Raw genomic sequence first — 18,358 nt, forward strand, 5'->3', positions numbered from 1 at the left:
GCATTTTTTTCTTAACTACATGGTTTATTTATTTGGAAAAATAAAGTTACTCCTTAATTACTTCGAAATAGTCATGCAAACACTGCAGCTACTTAAGAGATAAACCACCATTTACTAAACATATACAGCTAAATGAGTAGATAATTGTATTGATTGTAAAGGTACTGGCAGCAGCATGTCTTTTCTTGCTAATCTATACTCATGAACAAGTGCTAAAACCAAAACATGGTAAACACAGCATGAATAAAGCGGCCTCTAAAAAACAACAACAACAAAAAACCTTAATGATCTGATGCAACTGGGAGTTTTGGATGTGAAGAAGCACGCCACATCATTGGGTATTAATTTTCAAATTGTGCCATTACTACAAAACAGTCTCTGTCCGTGCTTAACGGAAACCAACACCACACGTTTAGGGGCAAAGGTACAATTATTTTCTATTAGAGAACAACTTCTAAAAGACACCCATTCACGTACGATCTCAAATTGAGTCAGCCCCTTAACCTCCTCCCCCATATTCTAACAAGTAAAGTGACCAGCGGAAGGAAACAGGAATCAAAGACTGCATACCTAGCAAAAGGTAAGGCTGTCTGTAGTCAACACACCAGGAGAAATGCTTGTGAACGGAAAGACTGTGCATAACCTCTAGCAGGTTCTTCAAACTGCTGGGATCACAGGCCACAACTTCAGGTAAGGACTCACAGCTGTCTCCATTTGCCGAATTGTACCCAGAAGACAAAGTCTCATCGCTTTCAACACTGCTGCATTCTTGGGGAAATTTGCATGCAGCTCTTTTGTCTGTAGCAGCAGCAGCGGGAGAAGGGCAGATGTTACAACATTCACCTGGATCGTGGAGACTACAACACTCCACTGCAAACATCTCCGGGCGTGGAATGAGGACAAATTACCTAATCACACGCAATATGTCTGATAAGGAACGTGGTGGCTGATACCCCGCAAAGGAACGGTGACTTCTGGAAAGCACAGGGATCCTGCTGTTCTGTTGCTTGTCCGGCAATCTTCTAGAAAGGCCACGTCTCTCCCCTTTCCCCGCCTCCTCCTCCCAAGACAGCTCCCTTGGCTCCAGGCAGATCCAGCAGAGCCTCTTGCTGCTCTGAGCTGTAGGGGTCTCTCCCTTGCAATGAAGCCTTTCCCGTACAGACTGAGGCCTCTCTCCAACAGTACGGGCTGCTTGTTGCTCGATGAACTAATGCCATGAAAAGAAGCTGCTGCCCACCCTCGTCCCTTCTCCGATCAGCTGGAGCAGCGCTGGCAGAGAGCAGGGCAACTGAGCTCTCCCAGTGCTCACTGGGGAGGGGGCTTGCTCTGCGCAGGCCAGTTTCAACCAGACTAGAGCAGGAGCAGAGCGAGTGCTGCCCGGCACGCACCGCCCCCAGCCCCAGGATTGCAGGCTGTCTGGAACAAAGGTATAAGGGCCCTCCCTGGTCCTGCACATGCAGCACGTACAGACCCAAGCCCTGCGATAAAGCACAGGAAGGCGCAGGGTCAGTAGTGGGACAAGGAGCACGTTGTCTCCCTCCCCACTCAGGAGCTACCTGTGCAGGTAGTCTGACTTTTAACAACACTAGCAGCTGTTTTTACTAACCCACTAAAATAGATTCCAGTTCCTGCTTTGTGATCTAACTCCACGGAGAGGCCTGAACATTAAAAGTTTAAGCCTGTTTAACAATATCTTTTTCTTTAAGGTAATCAGTGGCAGATTTACTTGTTCCATCCTGCTTTGTGATTTGGAGAATAGGTAACCAAATACTGGGCTTCTGGCACTTTATATTGCTATTTTAGAGAGATTGAAATTTAACATCCTGGGGGGGGGGGGGGGAGAGACCAAAGAAACCTAGCACAATAGCATTTAACTTCAAAAAGGGAAACTACAAAAATGAGCAGGCTAGTTAAACAAATTAAAAGAGTCATAAGAGTTAAATGCCTGCAAGCTACAGGGAAACACTTTAAAAACACCATAAAATGTATCCTTCTCCCCTCCAAGTACCAAAAATGCATGGTAGCTTTGGTTGTGTGACTGCTAATGTATTTACTTAGTAGGGTTCCAAACAGCTGTCTGATGCAATACAGAAAAGCGAGCTAGATTCCTTTTTTTAAATTTAAAAAGCCTAAATAATGCAAACAGTAAGGAAGCTTTGCAAAAGTTCACAAAATCAGTTTGGGTTAAATATAAATTCTAATTGAGGCAAAAGAGTCAAAATTAATTATACCCAATTTTCACCAATAACTATTTTTCTTGCATCTAGCACCTTTGCCAACACATATGTTCATCTTTCCAAGTGCAAGAGAAATAGCATACATGAGAATCCAGACCTCATATAAAATTATTTTTTTATTTTAAATAGGTTTTTAATTTGATCACCTTTATAGTCACCTTTCTTCTATAAGATGGAAATTTCCGAAGAGATAAGTTGCATGATTTATGACCCAGTACTTAAAATATAAAGATTGCCAAATAGCCTTGTTTGCAAGAAATGATGGGACATATGTTATAAACTGTCTGAGTTTCTTCTTAATGTTGCTGGTGAATTCACATTAAGTGGCTGGTATGTTTTTGTTAGGACTTTTGTAATCAGCTGTTTTTACAGAATTTGAGGATACACTCCGTAAGGTGATCATAGCATTTTAGGCCCGAAAGGGACTTTGAGAGGTCATCTAATCAGTCCCCTGCACTCATGGCAGGACTAAGTATTATAACAGATACCTGTTGACTCTCTCATATTTTGGGCATGTTACTTAAACTCTGCAAAAAATAAGGTTAATAATACTTGCCTACCTACCTAACTCTGAAGTTCTAGGTCTTTGTTACCCAGGTAATTCCATGTTAACTTCCTCAAAAGTGGTCGTTTGTCTTTTTCATTTTGATATTTTCAGGGCATATGGCATAAAACACTGAATATTTTTTAAAAAGCTGCTGGTTTCAGCAGGACTTCCCAGAAAATGACATGAGCCCAGGATGACATAAAACAAATCTTATTGGGCCATATTATCAGAATTGAAGGTAGTTTTCACAACTGATGTGCCTGAAGACCCTCAGGGGAAGGTGCTGCAAAGTGTAGTTACCACCCATCAAAATCCAGGAGAAAGCTGAGACCATCACTTTTTGGAGACAAAAGAAGACTGATGTTTCAGAACCCCAGGACTAATTACCTCCAGGGAAGGAAGTCATGACATCAATAAACCGGCTACACCAGCCTTTGACCAGTCTCCCAGCAACTGAAAAGCCCTCTACTGTGAAGTACTGTGCCAGCTATAACATCATCTACTTTCTTGACTGCAGCTATAGCTCCTGACCCTTTTTTTTTTTTTCCGACTTTTTCCTTTTGTTTTCATTATCTGGGAGACATCCCAACCTTTCCTTTTTGTTAGTTTACGATGTGAAGGTATGGATGTGTGTCTGAGTGCCTGTAAAACCCTCACAGGGAAGGTATCAGAAAGAAAGATTCCCTCCTCCCCCGGTTCAAAACAACATTAAATGCTATCTCTTAAAAGATATTTAGTAATGTGTATTCCGTATTCCATGTAAGCATCCTAGGAAATTTAAGACTGTCAACTGAAAATTAAGTAAAATTTGTCAAACTTCTGCTACCACAGTGTTCTGCTAAAAGTCGTAATCCTGGCTGGGCGATTGGAAGCAGGAGAGAAAGGGTTAACCACCAGATAAAAGTTTGGAAATCAGCTTAGACATTAAACAATAGTTTGGCTTGAACATTAAAATATCCAACCCCCTCCAAGCCCTGATTTGAGTAACAGCCACCTCCTTAGATTGCCAGTAAGGACTGATTGTTTGTCAGCCCCAGGCACTGTTAACTTTTCTTGGGACACTTTGTGGAATCTACAGAACGATCTTCTTGGGATCCAGAGGAGAGGGATGCCATGAAAAAGAGAGCTATGACCGGGTTTTCTGAGTAGTGGGGGAAAGAGATAAACACAGCCATTCCCATCCAGGCATGGACTTGAGGGACACCATTCAGGTCATGGTCTGCCCTATTAACTAATAGATAGTAAATCTAAAACACAGAAAATACTATTAGTCATAGTTACACAAAGTAATAGACATATTTATTAGTCTTCACTGGTTGCCTGTCCATCGTATGTAATATGGAAATTTTTAAAAAACTGCTAGAGGAAAACCAGGATCCTTATTTCTGAAGAGTTCATTTGCTTCTGCTACTTATTCCCTACCTAAAATGACAATCCCTCAACTGTGATTTCATAATCAGTTTTGATGTCAGAAAAAGTATTAAGACATCAGGTATGGAATTAAATAACAGGAGCAGATGAACTCTTAAAGAAAGATTCAATTTTCATGCTACTATCCTTAATAAAAAAATTGGGGGCGGGTAGAGAGAGAGCAAAGAATAGAAAGAAGAGTGAAGCTATATAGGCAAAACAGTCTCTAAACAGATTTTCAAAGTTTTCCACCAGGCATCAACAGGGCTGCAAGTACTATATCAGGTGTGATGGAATGGGTGCGGAATTCTTCCTTGTTGTGGTTATCCTAGTGGAGATGATAGGGAAGGGGGCTTCATACATCTTCTCCCTTGCCTACCTGGGAAGGGGCTGGGCTAGCACAGCCAGAGGCACTGCAAACCCTAAAAAAGGCATGGCTGAGTGTGGTGGGGCCATGCTCATATCGCCCCTTGTACATCTGCTGGAGGTTGGTGCTGATGGGAGCCCATACTGCACCTCTTTAAAAAAAGGTGTGAAAACTGCTTCTTACCAAAGGCATGATCCATGCCTCAGCTTTCTGCAGGTAGAATGCCCCCAACTAATGCTGGCAGGGTGCCCTGCCGCATCTTCATCTATCATCTCAACTCTGGCTCTGAAAGCCACAAAAAAGGGCCCATATCTTTGTGCTGCTAAACATATTTCAAAAACAAAATGTGAAATCTTTAGTCATGTTTTCTTTGTTTGGGGCTATTTATTTTTACCCTGCAAATACAGTAACTACGTCTAGATAAAATCCTTAGAATAACCCCCCACCCACTTTTTGACAGGTTTTTGCCATTTAATTATTGCGCTTCCACGGGTAGAAAATATTGGCGTATAGGCATGAGCTATTGCTGTATCTTGCGTGCACGGTTTTTAAAAAAATTAACCTTTAAAACAAACTCAGGTTTTCAGATGAAAGAAATCCAACTAACCTAAATCCCAGGGGGATCTAACAGTGTCACTTTACTGTACTTGTAACCACACTTATCACACGTTTAACTTCAGAGGTCACAAAGTGAACTCTGCACAAAAATATTTTTATATATATGTTTATCATTCCCACCACCACCACCCTCATTTCTTCCTGAAGGAACCAACGTTTTCTTCTCTGTGCCTGAATTAGGGACACTAATACTTGTCCCGTTTGCTCCAGCAGAGGTCCCAGGCACCTAGTAAATATCAGGTGGTGGAGTCCAGCCAGGCAGTTTCTAGGCAACTTCTTCATCCCATGGCAGAATGGGCAATCGCTCTTTTGAGTCAAATAGTATTTCAGGCTCAAAGAAAAAAGGCAGCCAGCATCTGTCCTTTGAACTTGGACAACTGCTTAATGCTGAGATGATATATTCATGTTCTCAGGTTTTTCTGTAGTGCCCATTTTCCCAAAAGCTGGTGGCTTGAGCATTTGAGAATTCTAAGATGTTAATACCATTTGCTAATTTGTGGTATGTGCTGAATAGCATTTGCAGGAAGGGGAAAAATGGGGGCAGAGAGGGAGCCATCCACAAATCCAACACATGGACAGTAGCAAAATAACAAGAAGCAAAATAAAAGTATATAGAAAATGATTATTAATAAAGAACAATGAGAATGAATGTTCAGAGAAAAAAGCAGTAAAAGAGATCAGCTACAAAAAAATTTTAGCAAAGAACTACTGACTCCTTTATGCCTCTCTCTGAATTTATGCATAATTCCTGAGTTCCCTGGAAGATTATTCTGATTTTTCTTTTCAGTGCTGTGAGATCCTTAAAAATGTGCAAGGTCACTTTTTGATGGTATTTTGGTAAGCGAGAATGAGTGCTAAAAGACAATGATGCTGAAAGAGCAACTATCATCCTAGTAGCCTTGAGGAATTATAGTAGAATATTACTCCTGCAACCGACTAATTAGCTGTGTAAATGGAGAAAAAGAGTCCAAGGAAAAAGCCAATAAAATGCTGGGCTGTATACGCAGAAGTATCATATCTGGGTGCTGTAATGTACTATAAACAGTACTTTCTGTGGGTCTCCCAATGAGAGCTGGACCAGGTTCTATATAGCTTTGTCTGTACTCGGCTTTTCTGCAGAAAATCTCCCACCATTGCTATCACCCATTCAACTCTCTGAGCAGTAGCAGTGGTACTTGGTGCTTGAAGCCTTCAAGGATTGATTTAATCAAGGAAAATTAAAGGCATTAAATAATGATAGCTTAGCTAAACTACGAATAAGGAGTGGATGCATGATTGCAGTTCACAAGTATTTGAAGAGCGTGAACACACAGGGGCGAGATGAAGTGATCCAACCATAACACTAGAGGTAATGGGATGAAACAGAGTTAATTGCTGAATCTCAGGAAACATTCCTTATCAGTGAGCTCCTGTTTAGACTGTGAAACTGCACAGTCTCCAATAGGATGTGGTACAATACCCATCCTGTGAGTCATCCTAAAAGAGAAACACAGAATTTAAGAATGAATATATAGAAAGTAGAGAGCAATCCTGCTTTGGCCAAGGTAAGCATGTTGGAGACATGGGAAAGGGGGAAGATGGATAAACTGACATGTCTCTTCTATCTCTAGATTCTAGGATGTCATTATAGCAGGTTGCAGCGATACTGGCATGTGGAGGGGATGATTTCATTGTATGTCTGGGGGGGTATCGCCATACCTACTGTTGGCTGTTTCAAATGGAAGTGGGAGGGTTTGTTTATGAATTCTTTCAGCTCCTTTATTTTTTTTTTTCTAGATCCCTGTAATTTAAGTGTCTTCTGCCGCCACTTCTCTCCCCCCACCCAGTCCCCGTCTTGATTCCTGTATGTTTCTTCTCTGTCACCTTGTTCTTTCTGCTCTCTCTTGCAGGGGGTAGCTGGGGCTGTGTGCGGGCACAGGGGTAGGTCAGGGTGCAGGCAGGGGGTAGCTAGGGGCTGTGTACGGGCACAGGTAGCTCAGTGTGCAGGCAGGGGGTAGCTAGAGGCTTTGTGCAGGCAGGGTAGCTATGGGCTGTGTGCGGGCAGGGGCGTAGCTAGGGAATGCACAGACAGGGGAGTAGCTCAGGGGGCAGGCAAGGGATAGCTAGGGGCTGTGTGCGGGTAGGGGGGTAGCTCAGGTTGTAGGGAGAAGGATAGTTAGGGGCTGTGTGCCAGGAGGGCTCCCCCTGCGGTGGCTGCTCCCAGAGGGCTCTGCTGGCTCCGGAGCCAGGTCCCCCCACCAGGGTGGCTCTTACTGGCTGGGTGAGCAATCAAAGAGAGCTGGGCACTGAGGAGCAGCCGCAACCCTGGGCACCAGCAGCAGATGGGGGAATGCCACAGATGCCCACCCCATGGAACCACCAGCCAGAGGAGCAGCTGCCCCGCACTGCCTGGCACTGGCTTCCCACCTACAATGTGGCCTGAGGGGGGGCTGAGGGAGAGGTGGAGGTGTGTGGGGGTGGAGCTGCCCCTGGACTACCCCACTCTGGGTAAGGCAGTGCAGTTTGGGGGGCCAACACCTTGTGCCCCCCCAACTCTGTCCATGGGCTCAGGGCTTCTGTCCATGGGGAGCGCCGGGGCTCGGGGCTTCAGTCACACATGGCTCCCAGCTGCAGTGGGGGAGGAGAGGCAGACTGGGGCTCCCGGCTTCAGCTCTGTGCTGCTCCCAGCTTCAGGGGGTGCTAGCTTCAGCCCCGCGCCGCTTCCAGGGCAGAGCTGCTGACTTCAGCCCCGTGCCACTCCCAGGGCTCCTGGCTTCAGCCCCATGGGGAGTGCCAGGGCTTGGGGCACCTGGTTGCAGCCATAGGGCCCTGCGGCCCCCCGAAAGGGCTCGTGGCTCCTTGGGGGCTGCAGACCCCCGGTTGAGAACCACTGAGTTAAAGGACAGGGTCATTTGAGAATGTACTTGGTTTTCAGGCAAAACCTTAGCAGAACATCTAAGCCTATTGTAATAGCCTTTTACATCTAATCAAAGTATTTTTTCATTATCAGAGCACTTTATAAAAATTAAAGTAATTAATCTTCTGCACCTCTCTCAGGGAGATAATGGAGGCCTGGTTTACGCTACACCGTTATGTTGATGCAAGGCAGCTTATGTCGACCTACTTGTGCATGTGTCTCCCACCGCTGTGAGCACCCCATTGCTCCAACATACTAACATCACCTTCCCAAGCGGCCTAGAGCCATGGCCAATGTACTTAAGTCCATGCAGTGCAAGTGTAAACACTGCATTAGTTATGTCAAACCTAACTGTCCTCCAGCACCTGTCCTCCAGCGTCCCCCACTGACCCACTCTGGTCACCATTTTGAACTGCACTGCCCAGTGGTCAAGCAGGCCAGAAGTCCCTGTCCTCCCTTTAAAGCCCCACATATTTTTGAAATTCCTTTTCTTGATGGCCTGGCTTGGTGAGCACACCTAGCAGCTCTCCGTGGTTAAGTGCAACTGCCCAGCTGATCATGCCAGCTACACACTCCAGACGCACTCCTGCCTGGAGTAGACTGGAGATATTGGATCTCCTGGGCCAATGGGGAAAAGAGGCTGTGCAGGCACAACTCTGATCCAACCAGAGAAATGTGGACATCTATGAGCAGATTACAAAGGGATGCAGAAGAAGGGCTAAGACAGGGACCAGCAGCAGTGCTGGGTGAAAGACAGGGAGCTGCAGAAGGCCAGGGAGGACAAGAAGTGATCCTGTGCTGAGCTGCAGACTTGTTGCTTTTACAAAGAGCTGCATACCATACTCAGTGGAGACACTCCACCCCCACCCCAACAGCACTCTTGATACTTCTGTGAAACCTGAGTCACAGGTCCCTGCTGTGAACAGTGAGGAGGAAGAGACTGTGGAGGCGGAAGAGGAGAAGTATGGGGGACAGATGATCAGGGGATCCTGCTGTGCCTCAAGCCAGGACCATTTTTTGACTCCACTGCAGTCCAGGCTGATGCAGGGGAAGGAACCTGGGGTAAATGTGTAGGTAAATTTTCAGTTACAGGGATGGCACCTCCAAAGCAGCAGGACACATCTTTTGACTTTTCATGACTGTATTCATGCTAGAAGAGGTAGTGGTACAATCAAGAAAGGCAGAGTTGCTATCTACTTTTCATTCTCCTCTAGAGTTGAAGGGGGAGGGGCGGGGGCAAGCTGAGCAGTTTGTTTATGTACATAGGGATGTCCCTTGAATCTCCTGAGAGATCTCGATGAAACTTTCATGAAGTACTCTGCAGTCCTCTGCCGAAGGTGTCTACAGAGGTCTGCCTTCTTTCTTCCTCTGTGGCAGGACACTTTTCTGTGCCACTCAGTGATACCGGCAGCAGGCATCATTGCAGTACACAAGCTAGCAGCATATGGGCTCGGCCATTTTGGGATGCCAGTGGCTCCTGTGCTCTCTCTGCCTTTGTGACCCTCAGGAGTGAGAGATCAGCTAAAATCACCACCACACGTGGAAAATGGGGCCAGTATTCAGTGCCATTGCCCTCAATTATTAGCAGGGGCAGCTCCAGGCACCAGCGCACCAAGCATGTGCCTAGGGCGGCAAACTGTGGGGGGTGGCCTGCTGGTCGCCGTGAGGCTGGTAGTGAGGCTGCCTTCGGCAGTATGCCTGCGGGAGGTCCGCTGGTCCCGCGGCTTTGGCGGCGGGTATGCTGAAGGCGCGGGACCGGTGGACCTCCCGCAGGTATGCCGCTGAAGGCCGCCTCACCGCCGTGCTTGGGGCAGCAAAATACATAGAGCCGCCCCTGATAATTAGACTCATACAACCAAGCAATTCCCTCCTCATTTCCCCTACCCTTGGTGGGTCATACTCACCATGGCTAATGCCATGACTGCCACCGTGCACAAGCATTCCCAAGCAAAAGTGAGACTGTAGTGCTTAATATTTGAGGGGAGCGACTTCAAAATCTTAAGTTTCACTTTCTGTAGTGAATGCACTGACCATGGTACCTCTGTGTCTTATCTTCAGCTGCTGCCACTGCAGCCTTCACCACCACACAATGCCTGAGCCAGATGAGGAAAAAGAAGAGGACTTGGGATAACATGTTCAGCAAGATCCTGCAAGCCGGTGCTGCATCGGACCATGAGCATGAACACTGCGATCAGCCTGAAGAAGGAAAGAGTGGTGAGGAGACAGGAGTCCCAGCAGGAAAAGGAGAGGGAGATGCACCAGGACACAATGGGGCTTCTCAAGCAATACACACAGATGCTGCAGACTCTGGTGGACCTGCAGATTCAACAATCCAGTGCTTGCCTCCCTCTGCAGCCCACTGAGAACTCAATATTGGGATCTCTGTTTCCATTCCACATGGCATCGGGGTCACTGCACTACCCCTACCACTCCACTCCAATCACATCTTCACATACACTAACCTATGAAAGCCATGATTGGTGTATGTGTAGCTAAAATGGACATAATGTTCTTTCCCCTTCGTAAGTTCTGTTCTCTTAATTTATTAGGGTATTTGTTTTAAAATCATAGGGTTTTTTTGAACTGATTTTGTTACAGAATAAAATTCTATTTGGAGCACAATTCATCTTTATTAGTACACAACATATGCCGCCGAGCGCTCAGCAGTTCTGAAAATAACTAATTACCTCTTACTGCACAATGTCACACAACTAATAGGTTTCAGAGTAGGATCATTCACAAACAAAATTAAGAGGTGCATTGACAATGTTACATTCCTACATGGACAGCAATCACCACACAATTCCTACCAGGCTACAAAAGTGCAAGGCCAAGTAGAGCACACTACAACACACACTACTCTGGCTTGCTATTAAAATGGTCTTTCAAAGCCTTCCTAAGCCTTTGAGCTCGTCTCCTAGCCCTTGTTCAAATTCAGCCGCTCCACCTCCGCCCTCCACCCTGGTGGAAACATTTCCCCCTTTGCTTTACATACATTATGCCAGACACAGCAGGCAGCGATAACCATTGGGATATTATTCCCAATTAGCTCCAATGTTGTGAGTAACCAACTCCAGCAACCCTTCAATCAATCAAGAACACATTCAACGGTCATTCTGCACCTGCTGAGCCAATAGCTGAATTGTTCTTTGGTGCTGTCAAGGTGGCTGGTATATGGCATCATGAGTAAAGGGTAGATTGGGTCCCTCAGGATCACTATTGGCATTTCAACATTCCCAATGGTAATCTGCCGATTGGGAAAGAAAGTCTCTGCTTGTAGTTTTCTGAACAGTCCTGCGTTCTTAAAGATGCAAGTGTCATGCACCTTTCCTGAGCAGCCCACACTGATATCGGTGAAGCATCCCAGTGATCCACCAATGCTTGCATAACCATAGAAAAGTAGCCAGGATGTGATTAATGGCCCTACACACTTGCATCACAACAGCTCCCACGGTGGATTTCCTGACTCCAAACTGATTCTTGATTGACCAGTAGCAATCTGGCATTGCAAGTGTCTACAGTGCGATAGACATTTGCTTCTCCACTGTCAGAGCAGCTCTCATTTTGGTGTTCCTGCACTGGGGGACTGGGGCAAGCTAGGCATTAGGGTGTCCAGATGTCCTAATTTTACAGGGACAGTCCCAAGTTTGGGGGCTTTTTCTTATATACATACCTATTACTCCTCACCTTCTGTCCTGATTTTTCACACTTGCTATCTGGTCATCCTACTCGGCATACAGATCTAGGAATATGGCCTTGCACATCTGAAAGTTCTGCAGCCACTTCTAGTCATCCCAAACCTGCATTATAGTGCGATCCCACCAGTCAGTGCTTGTTTCTCACCCAGGAGCGGTGCTCCACCACCTGCAGCTGCTCTGTGAACACCACCAACAGCCCTGAATTGGTTCTCGCTCTGTCCAACAGCACTCAATTGGTTCTTGCAGCTCTTCAAATATTTCAGGATTGTGCGCCCTGTGCTTGCAACGCTCATAACAATAGTGCAGAGCTGTGCAGGCTCCATGCGTCTGTCAGAGATGGTGGACAGTGAGGAGGACAGAGTAGGTTTGTAGGATTTTGAAAAAAAAAGTGTGAAAATTATAGGATACAGGTACCCTTATGGGATGGAGACAGTTGCAAACAGGGAAGTTGACCCCGGGCTCCTAGTCACCCTGGCATGACTCGTTTTGGCCCCATTACATAAAAGACAGTGCACTGGATGGTACGGAGTTGCACATGGAATTTCTACCCATGGTGTACCGCACTCTCCATTGATACAAGCACTTCTGGTGAGGAAATGCACTGCCAGTGCAAGGAGCCAAGTATGCACATGCAGAAATGATGTACCAACTATGGCGGCTGTATGCCAACGTAACTTGTGTAGATATACGTTTGTGGTGTAGACATGGCCTAAGTATGAACCCCATTTTACTGATGAGGAAGCTAAAGCAGGAAGTTAAAGTCTTGTCCACACCAGCCTCCTTCTGGCAAATATTTCCCACCGTTGTTACAATTAGTACAGGTGAAAGCATGAGCACTAGCCTAAACAAGGCTTTTGCAGCTATAGATGTTTAAGCCCACTTTATCGAACCTGCTCAGAGCAGGTGTAACTGAAATGGCATTGAGAATGCCAGTTGCTGCTGCATATTGGATAAAAATTTTAAAAGCACCTAGGCTCTTAAATCACTTGAATGTCAATAAAATTTTGGTTCCTAGGTGCCCAAGTTTCTTTTGAAAATGGGACTTAGGAGCCTAAGACAAAACCACTTAGGTGCTTTTGAAAATTGTAATCCTTTGTCTACTCTACCATTGGATGGAATGGTAGGAATACTAAAGATTCACTGGTGTGAACAATATTGGGAAATGTTTGTCAAAACCTAAGCGTACAGAAGGTCCCAATCCTGCACTTGTGCATGTGCTTAATTTTAAGTGCCTGAATAGTGCCATCAAGATCAATAGGACAGCTCAGATGCTTAAATTTAAGCAGGGTTAAGTGACTTGCCCAAAAACATAGAAATGAGAGCCGAGATTGGAACTCAAGATGGCTTTGTCTAATACTGTTTAAGATTCAAAGGTCTCACTTTGCTAAGTGGGCAATTTAGAGAATTTGCTCACTAGCATTCACATCACAGAGAGGGAACTTTTCATGAGACCACACACTGGAACTCAGTTTCATACTGTGTGTTTTTCAGAGACAGCATTACTCCCAGATTACAGGAACCTTGAGGTGGGGAGGCAAAGGGGGAAAAAATACATGAACTAAAGATTAATATTAGAAAATAATAGTTACAGAACAATATGTACCAGAAAAACCTTGGCGTATGGAAGGGGAAACAAACAGGCAATTCTAAATTAAAGATATTTAAAGCATTTTTAAAGCAATTGTAAAAGTTAATCTAAAACTCTGAGTTCAAAGGGACACATGAAAAAAGCATCTTAAGTAAAAGCCTGTTGAAGTGGAGGAAAACATTTACCGGATGAACCAAACCCAACTGTCCCCTACATGCAAATACCTCACAGAACAGGAAAGAAAACAGGCATCAAGAACTGCTTGGTTTGAGGTTGGAGGCTTTAATGCAGTTTAAAAGCCATAGACAATTGACTGCATTGGGAAAGTACAATTTCATTCATTTTCCTATCCATTACACCACAGAGCTAGTAAAGATGTAATGATATAGGGGAGGAGAGCCACTCATGGGCGTCTTACTAATGCAGAAAAGTATCATAGTGCAATTATGTAGGTATCCACAGCCTCTCAGCTTCAAATTACTTTGAACTCAGTCCTTGGGGAGATGTGTAGCATAGCTTTCTTGTGCCCTGGGTTTTTCTCATTCAATATTACTGTTTCATACGCTTGCCAAGTTCACTTTGGATCAATATAAAAAAACTGCAGTCACCATACACCCAGACAGTGCTATCTAGCTCCCACTTCAGCTACAAACTTCAAGTGAAAACGCAGCTGAATAGATTGGTCTTGCTTACTCCTGCTGGTGTGTCAGGCCGAAAGGCTCAGATAGAGAAATTTCAGATGGAACAGTCAGGAAATTCCAAAGTTAAAGGTTCCTACGGCTGAGGTAGCTTACTGTGTTGCCTCTGAGTGTATTTTATAGTGTACATGTAACAATGTGAACAGTAACATATGAAGTTATATAATCAAACACCACCAAAAAAAGAATACCACATTTGTACAACTAGGATGAGTTTGTAATGTTGTACAAAACAGTCATTTCTCAACTTCCTGCCTTTGGGGGCTTAATTTCTTAACCGTAGCTTTGCACGGTCACACAAGAAGGAAGGTCCTCTCATGGATCAGTATCTGGTTGAAAGTCAGGAGACAAAGGATAGGAATAAATGGTCAGTTTCCTATCAAACTCGTTGTTGTGAAGGCCAAAGTACAACTGGGTTAAAAAAAGAATTAGATAAATTCATAGATGATAGGTCCCTCAGTGGCTATTAGCTAAAATGGTCAGGAACACAACCCCATGCTCTGGGTGTCCCTAAACCTCAAATTGCCAGAAGCTGGGACTAGACAACAGGGGATGGATCACTTGATACTGCCCTGTTCTGTTCATTCCCTCTGAAGCATCTGGCACCAGTCACTGTCAGAAGGTCTGACTCAGTATGGCCATGCTGATGTCTCTAGCTGGGTGAGATACATGTGAAAAGTAGGGCAGGCTTCTTTTCCCTCTGTGATTAAACACAAATTTCCTGTTGGTCCAGCCTTCATCTATCATCATTAAGGCTAAGGATATTTTTGTCACGGATATTTTTAGTAAAAGTCATGGACAGGACCCAGGCAATAAAGAAAAAATCAGGGAAGCCTGTGACCTGTCCCTGACTTCTACTAAAAATATCCCTGACAAAATGGGGAGCTCAGCTGCGGGGTCACCACACCACCTTCAGAGGTTGGGCAGCTGCAGGGGCCACTCTGAGTTCTGGGGGTCCCAACCACCTGTGGGGGCTCAGAGCTCTGGGGTATCCCCAGCACCCGCAGCAGCCAGGACCTTTGAAGGTCCCACGGCGGCTCAGAACTCCAGGGGCCCCACTGCCTTTGGCGGCTCAGAGCTCTGGGGTACCTCTGCCACCCGTGGTGGCCAGGAGATTCAGGGTATCCCTGCCCCCCACGCTGGCCAGAGGCTGTGGCCCCGCTGCCCGCGGCAGCTTGGAGCTGTGGAGGGTCCCGTCGCCCAGAGTGGCCGGGAGCTGCACGGGAGGCCCCCGCTGCCAGGCGCTATGGCCCCACCGCCCACGGTGGCTGGGAGCTCTAGAGGGCCCCTGGCTCCCACGGCCCTGGGGAGCTGCAGGGTTCCCCCACCGCAGCGGGCAGACCCTGCAGCTCCTGGTCAAAAAGACTGAATTCATGGAGGTAGCTGGAAGTTAAAGATTCTGTGACTTCCGCAACCTCTGTGAAAAAAATCATAGCCTTAATCATCATTTAGAAAACAGTATATTTGCAGTTCATAGAAGAAGAATAAAGTGACCTCCTGCGGCCTGCCAACAAGAGTGCAATACATCAGCCCAATGGTTTGAAAGATTGGGTGATAAAAAGCATTTTAGATTAAGGTGGAAGAAGGGCTGATAGGACTCAAACTCTACAGTCCCCAAATAGCTGGGTGTTTCTAAAGTAATCAGCAGTCAAATAGTTAACAATGTTTGATATTTAAAATATTAGGTTTCAGAGTAGCAGCCGTGTTAGTCTGTATCCGCAAAAAGAACAGGAGTACTTGTGGCACCTTAGAGACTAACAAATTTATTAGAGCATAAGCTTTCGTGGGCTACTGCCCACTTCTTCGGATGCATATGCTCTAATAAATTTGTTAGTCTCTAAGATGCCACAAGTACTCCTGTTCTTTTTAAAATATTAGAATTTTAGGGGTCATGTTTCACTGAGCAGGCGCCATCCCCACCTCTTAAAGCATTTGCTTCAGTTTGTCTGTCTGTAGATTTAGGAAGACATTGCACCAAATTATTTTATACATATTCTGACTCCCTTGCTATGATTTACAGAATCAAAATGTTCTAAGCCTTGGTCTGATGGACAGTACACTGACCATTCTTTATTCATTATATTTGTTATTTAAGTCTTGGTGAGTTTAATTATGTGCATATAAAATATTAGGCTGCCTAACAAATCAGCCAAGAACCCAAGAAACCACCTAGAGTGAAGACGTAATTAGTGTACTGAAAGACCTGCTGTTAGGGGATGTTTACCCAGACATCATAATAGAAGTTGCATGCTTTTGAAAGACATCAAGGTGTTAACAGTATGTAAGATGAATTGGTTTTTATATAAAAGCTTACCTATTCATCTTAAAATAATTAGCTTCAAATAATTGTTTGAAATGGGCAGTTTCTTTTAAATGTTCGTTGTAATCCTTGATTATTTGCAGGGAATTATGAGGTTGTGAATTAGAAACCTAAATATTATGTGAAAAATGTGTGAATGAACAGATAACATCAACGTCCAGTATATTGTTAAGGATTTTTACCACATCAGGATTTTTCAGGAACTATAAAACAGAGAGACTCAGGTTACACAACACACTGATCCTGGAAGCAACCTGATGAGAGTCACAGCAGACTCACAAAAGCTAGGACTCTAGAAAACTGTCAGCTTAGGAGCTGGGAACAAAGCTTTTCCCAGGACATAAAGCAATCTTCTTGCTTAACTTATACTGTAATTTAAATGTGGGTCCCATCATGTCCCTTTGCCACAGTACTTAAATATGAGTTCCATCACCTCTATTTTTCACAGTATTTAGTCTAACTGCTCATATTGTGCTTGAAAGATGGGGCAAAGAAGCTGGCATAGGCCAGTGTGATCATAAGGTGAGATGCAAGGCCCTGAGGGTGCTCAGTTTGTTTACACAGAGGAATGGAAATTATGCTTCAGTATCTTGTGGGTCAATGTTCTCTAAATCTTACGACATTTAGCATTGTTTGTGGTTTTGCCTATCTGAGAAAGAATGAGCGACTGTTGTAAGGGTTGCTTATGTTTTAAAACACTAAGAGATTTACATCCAATCTGCTTTTAACAGAAAGCAAATCAGTCAAAACCATATGCAAATTCTTCAGTACATTTATATGTGCATGGAGTTTTTAGTTACATTTATTAATATTCATACCTGCAAATGTAAAAATCCATTCAACGAAGGGAAAACCCTAGCCCTCTCCATAGGCATAGGGTCCCAGTAGGCAGCTGAACTGCTAGGTTTCCATTGTGTGGAGGAGGAGGTGTGACATGGAGAGACTTTGGCCTTGTCTACACTGCCACTTTACAGTGCTGAAACTTTCTCGCTCAGGGGGGTGAACCCCCCCCCCCCCGAGCACTGAAGTTTCAGTGCTGTAAAGCGCCAGTGTAGACAGTGCACCAGCGGTGGGAGCCACGTTCCCAGTGCTGGTAGATACTCCCCTCGTGGAGGTGGGGTTTTTGTAGCACTGGAGAGCTCTCTCCCAACGCTGGTGCTTTAACGTTGCTTTAACGTTGCTAGTGAAGACATACCCTTACACAGGGTGTGCACACATCCAGTGCCAGTCCTGCAGGCTCCCAGAATGTTGTCTATAAAGAGATTTGTGGGTGGGGCAGAAAGGCTAAGGATCTGCCTCTATGGATCCATCATCCCCCACATAATGAGGGTGCAGGATTGCAGTAGCAGCCACTGAACAGCTCTGCTGCTATACTGCAGCCTTGGGTGGAGGATGATTCCTTCATCTCCAGCCCCATCTAGAAACCTCCGCTACTCCCAGTCCAGCTAGTTGGGCTACATGCTACGGAACAATTTGCCCCACTAGGGCTTGATTTTCAGAGGTGCTGAGTATCTGCAACTTCCAGGGGCTACAATTAAGGATGGTGAGTGCTCAGTACTTCAGAAAGTCAGGTAGTCAAGGAGTGGCATACGAGTGGCAGAATCAAACCTTTTATGGTTAGATCTGCTATAGAAAGCAGGCCTTTTGCAGGAGCAGTTTATGTGGGTTTTGTTTTTTAAATGTACCTCACCTTTTTCAGGTCAAATTATGAGAAGCACTTTATTAAATTATGCCCTCAGCTTCTTATCAGTGTTAAACCTGCTGCCTATTAATTTCATTTGGTGATCCCTAGTTCTTGTATTATGGGAACAAGTAAATAACTTTTCCTTATCTATTTTCTCCACATCACTCATGATTTTATATACCTCTATCATATCCCCCCTTAGTCTCCTCTTTTCCAAGCCGAAGAGTCCTAGCCTCTTTAATCTCTCCTCATATGGGACCCTCTCCAAACCCCTAATCATTTTAGTTGCCCTTCT

At 45.0% G+C, this 18,358-nt stretch overlaps 1 protein-coding gene across 8 annotated transcripts in view; it reads right to left on the reverse strand.

The window, feature by feature from the left end:
• The window catches only part of NCOA7 (nuclear receptor coactivator 7), a 130,004-nt gene that overhangs the window by 43,013 nt on the left and 68,633 nt on the right, over positions 1–18,358 (reverse strand). For 2 of the 8 annotated variants that reach the window (XM_054022169.1, XM_054022163.1), the window contains exon 1: positions 571–887. The exons of the other annotated variants lie outside the window; for them this stretch is intronic. In XM_054022169.1, the coding sequence (XP_053878144.1) occupies positions 571–880 (310 nt within the window). In that variant the 5' untranslated portion in view covers positions 881–887. Of the gene's footprint in view, positions 1–570; positions 888–18,358 lie in introns of those variants that run through there. 8 annotated transcript variants of the gene reach the window in all.

The sequence above is a fragment of the Malaclemys terrapin genome, chromosome 3 (genome assembly GCF_027887155.1).
Source record: "Malaclemys terrapin pileata isolate rMalTer1 chromosome 3, rMalTer1.hap1, whole genome shotgun sequence".
Taxonomy (NCBI): domain Eukaryota; kingdom Metazoa; phylum Chordata; order Testudines; family Emydidae; genus Malaclemys; species Malaclemys terrapin.